Source organism: Typopeltis vanoorti, chromosome 18 (genome assembly GCF_054136105.1).
Source record: "Typopeltis vanoorti isolate ZY-2024b chromosome 18, IOZ_Tvanoo_1.0, whole genome shotgun sequence".
Classification (NCBI taxonomy): Eukaryota; Metazoa; Arthropoda; class Arachnida; order Uropygi; family Thelyphonidae; genus Typopeltis; species Typopeltis vanoorti.
This window is the reverse complement of record NC_143566.1, coordinates 39,844,238-39,859,930: the sequence shown is the minus strand read 5'-3', so window position 1 is coordinate 39,859,930 and position 15,693 is coordinate 39,844,238. Positions and strand designations below refer to the sequence as shown.

Here is a 15,693-nt window from a genome sequence, read left to right as displayed (position 1 = left end):
AATGAAAAACGAAAAGTTGGTCCTTGTTGGGGATATAAATAGCAGAGTAGGAAATTATTGTCAGACATGCAAAAATATTTTGGGAAAATTTGGAGAAAAGAGCAAAGCTAATAATAATGGCAAATACCTGTTGGATTTTTGCTCAGGACATGGACTGGTTATCACTAACACCATGTTTCAACATAAAAATATGCATAAATTCACATTGAGAGAAGAGGCAAGGAATAAGAAAAGTCTGATTGACTATGTCATTGTTGATAGTGATGTTTTTTCCCTGGTACAAGACACCAGAGAGTGTACAGAGGATTTGAAATTAGAAGTGATCATTATTTAGTCTTGAGCAGAATAAAATTGAATTTCATATTGAAAAGAATAACATTTAAGAAAGTTTTAAAGCGAATAAAAGTTGAGCAGCTCTCAGATGTGAACTGTAGGCTAAAATACACAAAGATTATTGAAGAAAAAATGAAAGAGTTTGAGAGTAACCAAACCTTCGAGATTCAGTGGCAAGCCTTGAAAAAAAAACCTTGATTGATTCAGCCAGAGAGGCATATGGTGAGGTTGTCTGCAAGGATAGAAAAATTAGAACTCCATGATGGACACAGGAAGTTAAAGAGGCAGTAAAGGAAAAGAAGAAAGCGTATCAATTGTTGCTGGCAAATAAGTCAGCTTGTGCTCTTAGAGAATACAGAGACAAATGTAAGAAAGTTAAACACTGACTAGCTAAACAAAAGTCATGGGAGGACTTTGACAAGAACATAGAAAATAAATATCAAGAAGGTGGCACAATATTCTGGAGGTTGTTGAAGAAGCTTAGAAATGGAGGAAAGAGTGCTGTAAAAGGAGATAGAGATGATAAAAGTGACATGAAAACGGAAGAAAAAGATATCCTTGAAGTATGGAGTAATTTCTTTGAAAAACTGCGAAATGGAACAAGCAGTGATGACAGCACAGTGTTAAAAAACACTGACCAGGCATGCAGTCAGGAATACATATCCATAATTGAAGTAGAAAAAGCCATCAAAGACCTAAAATGTGGAAAGGCAGCAGGAGTAGATGATATTCGACCAGAAATGCTGAAGTATGGTGGTATAAAAGTCTTGCAATGGCTACACTGCATAGTTCAGAAGTCCTGGTCACTGGGACTAATTCCTGATGATTTGAGTAGAACTCTCATAGTACCCATATATAAAAAGGGAAATAAAACCGAATGTGAGAATTAGAGGTATATAAACCAAATGTGAGAATTACAGAGTATTCCTAATGAGTGTTCCTGCTAAGATTTATGCAAGTATACTTGAGAAATGGTTATGAAGAATTGTGGAAAAGAAGCTTGTGAAGAACAAGCTGGATTCAGGCCAGATAGAAGCTGTTAGGGTTAGATCTTCACTTTATGACAAATAATTGAGAAATCATGGGAATATAACAAAGATCTGTATTTAAGTTTTGTCGATCTGGAAAAGGCATATGACAAGGTGCCAAGAGAAAAGCTATTCAATATGATACAGTTATATCGTGTCAGTGGGGCATTATATCAAGCAATACCTAGTCTTTATTTGAGTTGTAAGAGCAGTTAAAATTGAAGGAAGTACAGGAAGATGATTTAATGTTAAATCTGGTGTGAGACAAGGATGTACATTATCCTCTCTGTTATTCATTATCTATATGGATCACATTATGAAGGAAAGCGGTATTAAATATGATATCAGAATTGGAGATGTTAATGTCAGCTCTTTGCTTTATGCCGACGATCTTATACTTCTAAATTTTACTGCTGTTGTAAATTACCGACCGATTAGCATATCAGGAATCGTTGTCAAGGTCTTGGAGAAATTAGTCAAGAGAAGAATACAGGACCCTGATAGATGAAAATGGGATACTGTATGGGAGACAACATGGGTTTGTGAAGGGTAGATCATGCCTCAGTAACTTGCTCACGTTTTATAACACAGTGACGGCTGAACTGGATAAGTGTAATGGGTTTACAGTGATTCTACTGGACCTTGCCAAGGCCTTTGACAGGATACCACATGTTACTCTAATCAGTAAACTGAGCAGATGGGGATGAATATAGGGTTGGTGAGATGGATAGGAGGGTGGTTGATGGAGAGATACCAGAGAGTGGTTTATTCAGGAGTGGAGTCCAAAAAACGGCTTGTGACTAGTGGTGTGCCTCAGGGTTCTGTTCTTGGACTACTACTTTTCAATTTGTTCATTAACGATATAGGAAAGGATCTGAGAGGAAGTGTTCAGTTTGCTGATGATGCAAAGTTGGGTAGAGCAATTGTGAGTGCACAGGATGTCAAAATTTTGTGGGATGATTTGGATAGTTTGGAGGACTGGGCTAGGGAAAATGGATGTCAATTTAATGTGGCAAAGTGTAAAGTTATGCATTTTGGAGTGAAAAGATTAGCAGCAGTATATCACATTGGTGGAACCGTACTCCAGGAGATTAATGAGGCCAGGGATTTGGGAGTGTTGGTGGATATGGAATTGAAGTTTAGGGGGCACATTGCAAAAGTGGCCAAAACAGCTCATCAAATCACTTGGTTGCTGAAAAATACTTTAACAAGCAGAGACAAACAAGTTATTGTTCCTCTATATCGAGCCTTGATAAGATCCCATCTAGCCTACTGTGCCCAGATATGGGTGCCAGGGTTTCTTCTTAATGGGGAGGAGGTGGAGAGGATCCAGAGACGAGTGACTAAGATGATAGCAGGTCTGTGGAATGAACCTTATGAGAACAGGTTGAAGATTTGTGGGTTGCAAAAATTGGTTGATAGGCCAAAAAGGGGTGATATGATTGAGACATTCAAATTACTGAAGGGTTTCTATAGGATTAATCCAGAAGATATTTTTGAGAATAGGATTGGTGGTGGGAGGACTAGAGGCCATACATGGAAGCTGGGCAGGAGTGTTAGAACTAGGTGTTTTACTTGGAGAGTGGTGAATGAGTGGAATAAGCTGCCAGAGTCTGTTGTGGGTGCTATGACCGTGAATGAGTTCAAGGCGAGGTATGATAGATACTGTGCGAATGTCGAATAGTTGCTCTTGACATGATGTTAGGGCCTCCCTCGATGAGTCTCTCGACTCCTTGGAGTTGCCCGCGATGATAATAATAATAAATAAATCCGCTACTAGTCTGCAAGATTCCCTGAATAAATTAACTGTTGTAATAGATATGATATGACGGTCAGCAATAAAAAGACAGAGAATGAAAATAAGCAGAATCGTTGAAAATGTCAACTGCTTTGCGAATGGAGAACCTGTGGAACAAGTAAAACACTTCAGCTACTTAAGCACGATATTTAGTGAAGATGGTAAATGAAATATGGAAATAGACAACAGAATCAACAAAGCTGGTATCGTAGTGTTGTGTCGCCCTATCTTGCTTACTGATCTAATTATGATGGTTAGTTGAACTTAAGCTTACTTCTTTAAATTCCGTTTTTTTATTTTTCAGCTGTTCATTGATACTGATCCAAATATAAAGAAATTTGTATTATCCTGTGCCACCTTATATTCAGATTAGTCTATATAATATAGAGGAATCAATCATCAACTAATGTTTGCAATCTCACTTTTCTACAGGCCAAGGTTAATATTATCATTTAAGGTGTCCGCAAGGTCTGATAAGTTTTTTATGAGCGGTGCAATTTAAGGAAATCGGGCAAACATCAAATTGAATTCAATAAAGCAAAACATTTAATGCAGGGTTATATAACATATACATCTAAGTATAACTTTCTAAACAAGATCATGCAATTGAACAAATCCAAAATATCTCTGAGATACAGATAGCTATTCAGTTAGGTTTTAAGATTAAAGCCAAAATTCTTAGATCTTATTATTCAAGACATAAGCATTTCTATCACAACTTGTTTCTATTCTATGAGACAAATCATATCATCTACACATCGATTTAGTTCTAGTGCTTAGAAGAGATACAATGCATTAGGTATCAAACATTCAACTCTCAGTTCTCTATATTCTGCCAATTAATAGAAAATAGTTTTCACAGTTCAAAGTTCCAGAATTCACAATAAATATTTTTATAGTTGGCTTCTCTAATTCATTTCTAGTCTATAAACACTTAATTGAATTACAAGGCAAATATCAATTCAAGGGGGAAATACTTTAGTGCTTCATTCCTCCGACTATTTATAGTTAAACACCTCAGCTAGGGTATAGGTATATTAGGCGGAATTAACTTTCATTTGCTTCACACTGGATGTAAAAAGGATAAGTCTTACTGGGTTACAACTTCTGCACATTGAATTCACTTAGGTACATCATCAAAATTCCTGTTAACTAATTACCGTGAGGAAACTCAATTCAAAGAAACCTTCACTACGTTAACTGAATTATTAAACACAGAGCTACATAAGTCTTGACACATTAGATTTACTTCGTGTACTAATTCCTTATTTTCCACTATGTATTGACTTCAGCTCTTCAGCTTTCTTCCTCTAATCATTAGGAATCTATGATAATATCAGAATTCCATAGAGGTAGTTTTTAATGCCTATTTATTCCCGGTCCTTTCCTTGTCGATTCTTCCGCATATCTCAGCTCGCCTTTCGTTACACACGACTAGTCTCTTCGCTGTCCCTAAGCTTTCTCCTCTTGTTTACTTTCATTTTCCAATTAACTGCATTTATTCTTCTCGCCAAAATCTGGTTCTAGCCAGTTCAGCTTACATCTACAAGCTTCTCTCCATATCATAGCCGTTCACGTTCTAAGCACGTGAACGTGCTAGCTAAAAACAACTCCGTTTCTCCTTTACTACCAATCAAATTCAATCAGAAGAATTACATAAAATCATATCAGCAGAATTCTTTTTTTTTTTAGAAATAATAAATAAAGATATCTCATTTATGTGAATCCGTAATTCACATAAAATACACTTAAATATGATAAATACAAATTCTTATAATATATATGCACAGCTTCTTACAACATTAACATAGGAATAAATAAAATAAATTGAGTGACATTTTAATACAGAGTCCTTTCAGTACTAATACATATTCTAGATTAAATAATCAAACAATAATAAACAATAAGCTTAAGTTATGGCAGATTATGTTAAATGTGAATGAAGTATTATAATTCTCAAATATCTTCATTCACAATTTCACAGTAGGAAGTCAATTGAATAAATTCATATGGAATAAGAGAGAAATTAGTCAGAACACTAAATTAGTATACAAGACAGTGTTCTAACCAGTTTTAACTTATGGATCGGAGAGCTGGGTCAGAAGTAAAACACTTTACCAAAGACTAGAGACCACAGATATGAGAGTCCTGAGAAAGATTAGAGGCATGAACAGATGGCATCAATGGCAATATCATATTAAAAACGAGGATATTAGGAAAGAACTTGACATATTTGGCATCCAGGAATGTGTTAGCAGAGCTAATCTCAGGTGGCATGGTCACTTAAACAGAATGGGTGGGGAAAGATTAGCAAAACAAGTGTTCTCTGCCAGGTTGGCAGAAAAACGGCTCAGGAAGACCAAGATATAGGTGGAGTGATACAGTACAAAGTGCCTTAGGTGATAGAAATATAAGATCTGATAATGTTGGAGTCTTGACTAGTAACAGACTGATTTGGAGGAAAATTGTAGATAGGAAGTTAGTAATGATGTAAATTTTTTATTTAGTACTATCATATCCTGTACACCCCTTGAGGGTACATGGCAGGAATTTATGATGATGATGAAAAATTAAATCTGAAAAAATATTGTTTGTTATCGATAAAATTATACAGTTTAGTATAATTTAAAATTACTTAAAAATAAAATATGTTCTTGTTTTGTTTCATGAAAAAATATTTTATTATCGATAAAATTATACAGTTTAGTATAATTCAAAATTACTTAAAAATAAAATCAATTCCTTTAATTACAATTAAAGGAATGGAATTACAATTTTTGGACATTACAATTAAATCCTTTAATTGTAATGTCCAAATATTTAAAGAGACGGGGTAAACACGATAAGCACTATGAACACTCTACTACTGGCGCAAACTGCATGTAAACAACAGTGGAATTGTGCAACAGACAGTGCCGCATTACGCTAATAGCTCGCATCTCACTATGATGTGCATATGCTTGCACGCTTAGCAATATGACACTGTGGTAAACTCAGTGCTGCTAGTGTCCTTTGCCCTCCTAAGGGCGAAGATCCAAGATGGATTTTTATTTTTTATACAAAATAAGAGAATTGTATAGGATTGTTGATGATAAAATTAAATATTACAAGCAAATATTAATAAATATATTTATATATCGAGAAAAATTGGGGTTGCTGCATTCCGCATTGCCTATGCACGAGCCACCCTTGAACACGAATGGGTGAGTCTGTAATTTTGAATGTATGCTTGTCAGTAATAACCTTTTCTTTCTTAATTTCTTAATAATGGATGCATTACCTTCTTCCATATGCTTACTCATATTCCACAATAGATATGACAATCTGCCCTCCTGCTATTCTCCTACATTTTATGCTAGATGTTGAAAAGAATATTTGGAACTAGTAGATGCCCATATGGAACAATTGACTATGCTGACTGAAATGCCCTTTTCCATCTTGCAATATTTAATGTTGACACAGGCAGCCTATTTATTAGTGAAGCAGTGATGTACATTAGAGGCTGTATTGTCAAGCAGCAGCAACTGCAATTTCAGAAATATCACCTTGATTTCCACTTGGTCAAAAGCCATGATAAAACTGTGAATGTCTTACATCAGAAGTTATCATGGCAGAGAATGGTGTGTATTTTGAAGTAGCCTACCATCGAATTTTATAGCTTTTAAATGTGCTCGAACCAAAGCATGTTATGTTAGATGTCTTGAGTCATAAATATTCATGGATGAAATATGCATCTGTTAATATATTCAGTGCAGAAGTTGTATGGATAACATCTGGAAAATGAAGGTATATCTAGAATATGTCTTTAATCTTCCTAGAACATGATAGATGTGTTGTTGCTGAACCCAAAGCATTTGCTGACTTCAGGGTAATTCTCTGCTAGAATCTGAGCAATAGATTCCTATCCTGAATTTTTAATATTGAAAGAAAGAATAATAGCTCAACTTTACTACAAGTGTGTTTAGAGCTGTATAAAATGCCATTCATTAAGGATGAACTAAAAAGAACTATTTTACTCTTGTAGTAGTGCTGTAGGACTTGATGAATATGATGGAAGATGATAAAATATTTTCCACCATATTCAGTGATTCTCCTTGTCTTGCCATACAACAGACCAAGGAGTTTCTGGATTCATTGCATAAATCAGTGATTATTGCCATCCCCCAAACCAAGAAAGATCCAAGAGAAGTAACCATTTAGAAAGCAATGATCTCCAACACACAGCATTTTTCTTTTATAGAGACCATTTGATACCAGACTATTTTATCTGTTTAGAAACATATATGAGACACATTCCTGAAATAAACATCAGGTTAAGTTTTCTTTAACATGAAAAATGCTTTTGACACAACCTAGAGATAGGGCATATTATATTAAAAGATCCCTGTAATCTGGTCTCAGAGCTCATCTAGTTTTTATTAAAAACTCAGAACTGTTTAAATCTTCTAAGTCCAAGCGAAGTACATTATCCCAGCTTTGTAATAAAGATGGTGTTCCCCAAGGCTGCGTCTTAAGTGTAACACTTTTTGCTGTTCAAGTAAAATCAATCACTGAACAACTTCCTTTCACAATAAGCAGTACTCTGTATGTTGAAGGCTTTAGATTTTACTGTCATTCTTGTAATGGGATGATCATTGAAAGTCAGCTTCAACAATTGAGCATATCTGTCCAGTTCTTAGGAATGGATTCAAATTTTCAACAGAAAAAAAGAAATATCTATGTACACTTCTGCTTGAAATGCACTCCTCACCACACCCAGAATTAAGGATGGCACATACTATTATCTCATAACAACAGAAGCTAAATACTTAGTTATCTCTTATCTATTCTCTAAACATAGATTCTCTTCCTAAATAGACTACTGTTCATCTATTTGGTATGGTGATTATGCAAGCTTTTGGCTTAAATCTTTACAACACTACTTGCATTGAACATAATAGTATTCCTTCATAGCAGAGTTGCTCTATCATGAATCTTATAGCTGCACCAGCTTAGGAAGTCTTAGGCTCCATTATCAATCTAGTTGCATCTTTTTAAAATGTGTAAATAGCAGAGTGCTTTAATTTCTTAACTGTTCATTCTGTGTTTGACAAGTGAGACTTCTGCTGGTTGTATGCGGTGTTTCCTGACTGCCTTATATCTAGTTAGATCCCACTGAATGCAATAATTATACTATTGAGCTTCATGCAATTCATTTGGCACTTGTACATGTAAACTTCTGCCAAAAATGTATGATTTTATACAGACTCATTGCATTCTTTACAGGTCACTTTCTCTTTACATTCTTCTTTACAATTCACATCCAGTTCTTTATGATGTCCTTCCACTATTTTGTATCAAATGAAAAGCTTTAATTTCATGCTTGGTTGTGCTGAGTTTGCTTAATTTTTCTGTGTACTGTTTATCAGTCCTACATACTGACTATAGGCACTGAATAAGAGAAAAGTTTTTTAAGTGTAGAAACTGAAGAGATGAAGTTGTTTTTGCTAGACTCAGCATAGGTTAGTCATCTTAAACATTCTTATCTAATGAGGGGTAATGACCTGCATGGAAGAATCTTATCATTTGCTATTTTCTGGTTGAAGGTTGAGCATTCTGCTTGATAAAGAAATGAAATTTTTAGTAATCTGGCCATATGCACTCAGGAAGATATTATATTCATGGACAAATTGCATGAAGTTATTAATTTTTTACAAAGAATTAATTTATACAAATGCATTTGGCCAGTAATGCTATTTATGGATGTGTAAATATAGTGTTGTGTCGTCCTCTTGTGTTTTAAGGCCTTTTCTATCTCTTGTAAGCATAAATCAAACTATTGTATCTTTCTTTCAATAATTCCTTCTTATTACTTTCTTATCACCTTTTAATATCATTTATCTTTTAACTTCTATCTCAATATACTCATTACTTGGGCCTTAATCCTTGACGAGAGTGAAGTTGGTGTTCTGTGAGACAAAGAAATGCAAATGGCAGATGGCTATTTCTTTGTCTCAGCACTGGTTCTATCTTCCTTTTGAAATTCAGAGAAATTTTATTTATTAATTCTGCGTCACCCTGAATCCTAGGATATACTAAACATGTAAGACCAAGGAGTTAGAATCCAGTCGGCATTCACTCTTGTCATTTATAATTTTTAAACTTGCAGTCATGACCTGATGAATCTAATTTTCCTGCCTTTTGAGGTTCGCTATATTTTATGAGCAAGTGCAGTAGGATCTAAGTATAGGCAAGACAACATTTATATTTAAACAAAACAATTTAATTACAAGTAGAATACATATAATACACCTTGAAGCACTGAGTTCATCATTCAATAAAATTTTTGTACAGCATTAGCACTCTTACATACAGTTATTTACCCTTTCCATAAATTTCCATCTGAGAAACCTAATTAATAACATTTTATCATTTAGTCTCGTTGTATCACTCTACTCGATCAAATCTCATTATTAATATATATCAAATTCCATTCACAATCTTCCCTGACAATCTGACAAATTTTAATTAATTTACATATATATCATGCCAAATTTAGAACTCTTGTATATATCTCTCTCACAAGGTACATTCATGAGACAATGTTCTATTTCTTTCTTAAATCTATCACTTAATAGTTCAAAGAGTCTCTAGTAGCACATACAATAAAATCTTCTTATTCAATTCCATTAGTTAAAAGATCTGCTGGGCTTTTGTTTCTGACTGGTAAGTTCCCTTGGTCATTTGGTTGTAACTTCCTCGAACAAAGGAAACCCACGTGGAGGCTCCATACCAGCTGGACTTCCGAGGCACAAGAATACAGCAGCAGAAAAAACTTCCAAAAGCCTTGTATGCAGCATTACTGCTCCTTTTAAATGGCGTGCCAGTTTTCTCATTCGTCATCTGATATCTACGTCATACATTCTCTACATCACAAAGCACTAAGTGCTGCTCGCAGAATCCTCTCGTAACTTTCGTAGCATCACGGTGGAAAGGGAGGGGGGAAGGTACCTTGCTACATAACAGATGTACCTGTACTCTCACTACATGTTTTTGAAGTCTGCCATTTCATATTTTGGTTATTATCTCTCACCCAGCAAAATGGTTAGTTATTTACATAGTATCTGAGACTAAGCAGCTATACACCAAAATTATAATGAAATTTCACATTACAAAATAAGATATAAAACTAAGGTAAAATTTCTATACAAGTGCTTCTACATTTCTGATAAATCATTAATTCTTTTAAGAGAGTAATAACGATGTTAAGTCTGAGTGAAACGTAATTTTCTTTAATACTTTGTTTCACTCCGACTTAACAATAGCAAGTTCAAAAAGTTGCAGTTGGCAGGACATGTTTTTCATATGAAAAATGACAGCATTCTTAATAAGACTGTGAATCATAAAATTCTTAGTAAAAGACAAATAGGAAAACCAAGAACCAAACGGATAGTTGCCATTGGTCAAGATAGCAACATCATATTGCAGTGTCCAAACTGGAGAAATAAGAATTTGGTCTGCACTTCCAGGAGGAAAACAGCAGCAAATTCAGGAGGTCAAGGCTTGATTTGCAGTTTAGAGCCATAAGAAGATATGACATTGCTTAATTTTTGAGAATTTGTTTTTTGTACGTAAAATGTTACTTTCTAATATATCTATGTTGGTCAAAACTGCTGTAACCTTTGAAGAATGGTGCATTATTAAATTTGTAGGCTTTGAATTAATAGATCATAAATCAACCAACCAACTACATGTTTTGCTTGCATTCACAATAAAAAAAAAAATCTTAGTTTTTGGGAAGGAGAAACCCTGGCACCTCCATGTAAGATCATCCTGCTCATCGCTCATCTCCATTAAAAGGGAAAAAAAAGCCTTTTAAGACTGCATCATTGTGACGAGAATTGAACTCAAACCTTTTCTAATCAAAGGGCACATTGGCCTATCATTCTACAAACTACACTATGGATGTGATTGCACAATCCAGAGCCATCTGGGCAGTTGTCAGATATTTCAGGATTTGGCACATGAGCACGTGTATGCATGTCATTGTAGTAATAAGTCAGCAGTGTGATATGAGTATGACTGTAGTATGATAGTTGCTTAACACATGTCAGGTAAATATCGTTGAAGTTGCTAGCCCTGTTGGGATTTTGTTTGGTTGGAATTATTGCTGAAGCAACTGATGTGGATGATAACATAGAATTGTGTATGTTTATAATAAAATTAGTTTAATCCTTTATCCAAGTGTGAGCAAACAAAGTTTGTGCCTGAAGATACTTTCAGGTGCAAACTTTGTTTGCTCACCCTTGGATAAAGGATTAAACTAATTTTATTATACTCTAACCAAGTGAAAAATAAACTTTCAACAATCAATTGTGTATATTATTTTGGCAAGTTTACCTCTTGCTTTGTTTTTGGGATGTTGAAAAAAAGATTTCCAGAAGAGGTCAACTTTTCACCCACTGGATTAGATCTGGCTAACTGTCCCTCACTTGAAAAGCTGGTAGATGAGTTCCTCACATCTGTAATGGGATATGAGCCCAGTCCTATTTAATTGAAAGGCAAAAGTTGTGGCATTCATGCACAGGAACACTTTCTTTACTGATCATTGTCCAAAACTAAACACAAGTACTATTGGGTGGATGCAAACAAATGTGAGTTTGGCCATCTTTGAGAAAAATGAGTGTGTGTACAGAAATGGTTATCCAGTGCCAAATGCAGTTTCATATTTGAGTGGCTTGGTAAAGACATTACTCAAGGGTATTTGTGGGTTCAAAGGGATGTTGAAATGCATTACTCAAATACCAGAAACATGAGAAATAAAGGAGAGGAGTTTTTTTTAGCATTGATAAGCTTGACTTGGCCAGAAATTATTGACATTGGTAGTGACCTGCTTGACAAAAAATGCTAGCCACCACTAATAATGTATTTTTTTTATTATTATTATTTGTTAGTAATTTCTAGCCAAATAGATAACAGGGCTCTAGTTTTGATGATGTATTTTTTTTTTTTTAATCTGCAGTTGTAAGCCAGTAGTGTTTATAGTTGACAAATTAGTGTTATTATGACCCTAAGTTCATGATAATATAGTTTGTCTCTTTGTGTGTGTACACACACAATTTAGCAAAAAAGTATATATATATATATATATATATACACATACACGTGTGTGTGTGTGTGTGTGTTGCAGATGAGGACAGTGATATGATGGTCAAAATATCACGTAAATATTTTGGTTTAAATGAAAGTTATGTTGTTTCTGTAACATGTAACTGTCTATACTTTTATTATAATGACTGCAAAATGCTGCATAATACAGATGCTAGAGTGTAGACTAGCATCTGTATTATTTACAGAACTTTCTTATCCGTTCACTTAACTTGTTAAATGAAGGAAGGCTTTTCAAACACTGGCATTTTGTGTTGGTAAATGTCACACCTGTATTTTGTACATTACCTACACAAAACACCTTTACCTACACAAAACACCTTTACCTACACACATTATGTAGGTAATAACCTACATACCTACATAATGCAGAAAACCAATACACTAATGGTTTTCTGCAGTTTTATCAGCTGTATTGATGCTAGCCTAAGTTTGTTGCAGTGGTCGGACTTATTTTGAAGCAGCTTACATTTAAGAAATTGTGTTGACCACTTAAGTGAATAAATAATTGTAGTAATAAATAATAAAAGGCAGTAAATGATTAATACAGAAATCTTTTAGTTCATAAATCTACATATGTTATTGGTGATGAATAATGTAATTTTCGTTACCCCACCCAGGATAGCACTAAAATTTAGCAAAAAAAAAAAGAGAAAACGATTTGGATCCTCAGATAATTCGGATTTAGAAGCAACTCCTCCACCATCTCCTAAAGAAGGTGACGGTATTCAGGTAAGAATAAATATTTAATGACAGTTTTTGATTTTTTTAAAAAAAAGTCTAGTTTTTTAACCTGTTTATAATAAACATGCTTTGTACTTTTTAAATACACATTCATTATTTATTTCACTGCATTGGGAAATCAGTTTTTGATCACAGATTTGAAGGATAGAGTTAGCATGAATGATCTGTGTGTATATTGCAGGAAAGTACAACTCCTGGAGCTAATTGAATGCTTTTCACATTATTGTCAAATTCTATAATAACTGAAATGACTTGATTTCTCCATTAAAAAAAAAGGAAAAAAGAAAATAGCAAATAATTACATATCTGGTATATAATCTTTGGTACAAATAAACAAAATAAGGTAGCAATTAAAGATTCTTTAAGCTGGGAGCAAAGAGTTAATCCTAACAAAAGCATTAGTTTCACTTATTCTTTAGTTTTGCTTTCTCTTTCTAATGAGAGGATGCTGTTTTCCTGAACTAAAGTGTTCATTTCTTACTTCTTTTCACTCAAATGAAGAATTCTAACCATTCCTTCAAAAAAATAAATAAATAACAATAAATAAAATAAATAAAAATCACACCTAATTGCATTGTCTAAAAAAAGAAATTATAAGAATGTATATGGGCCCAATATAAACAAGAGGTTGGCTGGTCAACCTATAGTACATTAGTACCGCATATGGATAGTGGGTTGGGAAAGCAGAAACTTTTTTACATTTGTTTTAAAAGCCTGTATGTTGTATTCCGTGGGAAATACGTCAGGGGAAGACTGTTCCACAATACAGCAGTAGCAGGGATGAAGGAGGAGGAAAAGAAACTTGTTCTGTGGGTTTCAGCATGTGCTGTGAAAGGGTGTTGGGCGGCAGCTGTATGTGTTCCAATGGGCTTAGTACAAAGTGGGGGAATTATTGATGCTGCTTCAGATGAACATTTCCCATGGAAATATATCATCATCATAAGCATCAAATTCCTGACATGCACCCTATAGAATATGATAGTACTACATGAAAAATTTACATCATTACTAACTTCCTATCTACAATTTTCTTCCAAATCAGTCTGTTACTTGTCAAGACTCCAACATTATCAGATCTTATATTTCTATCGTCTAAGGCACTTTGTACCCTATCAATCCAACTATATCTTGATCTTCCTCTGGATCGTTTTCCTGCCAACCTGGCAGAGAACACTTGTTTTGCTAATCTTTCCTCGCCCATTCTGTTCAAGTGACCATACCACCTGAGATTAGCTCTGCTAACAGAGCTAATCTCAGGTGGTATGGATGCCAAATATGTCAAGTTCTTTCCTAATATCCTTGTTTTTAATATGATATTGCCATTGATGCTCACGTCTGTTCACGCCTCTAATCTTTCTCAGGACTCTCATATCTGCGGTCTCTAGTCTTTGGTCAAGTGTTTTACTTCTGAACCAGCTCTCAGATCCATAAGTTAAAACTGGTTTGAACACTGTCTTGTATATACAGCTAATTTAGTGTTCTGACTAATTTCTTTCTTATTCCATATGAATTTATTCAATTGACTTCCTACCATACCAGCATTGTTGATTCTGTTGTCTATTTCCAAATTTAATTTACCATCTTCAGTAAAAATTGTGCCTATGTAGCTGAAATGTTTTACTTGTTCCACAGGTTTCCCGTTCACAACATAGTTGACATTTTCAACAATTCTCTCTATTTTCATTGTCTTTGTCTTTTTATTGCTGAACTTCATACCATATCTATTACAACAGCTGTTCAATTTAGTCAGGGAATCTTGCAAACTTGTAGTGGATTTATTTAGTAGTGTAACATCGTCCGCATAAAGCGAAGAGCTGACATTAACGTCTCCAATTCTGATATCATGTTTAATACCACTTTCCTTCATAACGTGATCCATATAAATAATGAATAACAGATCGGATAATGTACATCCTTGTCTCACACCAGATTTAATTAAACCATCTTCTTGTACTTCAATACTAACTGCTGACTAACAACTCAAATAAAGGCCAAGTATTGCTTGATATAATGCCCCATTGATACCATATAACTGTAGCGTATTGAATAGCTTCTCTCTTGGTACCTTGTCATATTCCTTTTCCATATCGACAAAACTTAAATACAGATCTTTGTTATATACCCATTCTTTCTCAACTATTTGTCGTAAAGTGAACTGATACTGACAGCCTCTATTTGGCCTGAATCCAGCTTGTTCTTCACCAAACTTTTCTATCACAATTCTTCTCAACCGTTTTTCAAGTATACTTGCATAGATCTTGCCAGGAACACTCAGTAGGGAAATACCTCTGTAATTCTTACATTGTTTTATTTCCCTTTTTATATATGGGTACTATGAGAGCTCTGTTCCAATCATCGGGAATTCGTCCCTCCGTCCAGGCTTTCTGAACTATGCAGTGCAGCCACCGTAAGACTTTTATACCACTATACTTCAGCATTTTTGGTTGAATATCATCCACTCCTGCTACCTTTCCACATTTCAAGCATTTGATGGCTTTTTCTACTTCAAGCATGGATATGTATTCCTGCCTGTATGCCTGTTGAGTGTTTTTTTACCACTGTGCCATCACTGCTTGTTTCATTTAGCAATTTTTCAAAATAATTATTTTATACTTCAAGGATATCTTTTTCCTCCCATTTTCA

At 34.6% G+C, this 15,693-nt stretch overlaps 1 protein-coding gene across 1 annotated transcript in view; it reads left to right on the top strand.

Moving 5' to 3' along the window:
• The window catches only part of kis (chromodomain helicase DNA binding protein kismet), a 945,984-nt gene that overhangs the window by 118,328 nt on the left and 811,963 nt on the right, over positions 1 to 15,693 (top strand). Inside the window, exon 7 of the mRNA XM_090408660.1 lies at positions 12,927 to 13,038. Within this exon, the coding sequence (XP_090264786.1) occupies positions 12,927 to 13,038 (112 nt within the window). The remainder of the gene's footprint in view (positions 1 to 12,926; positions 13,039 to 15,693) is intronic.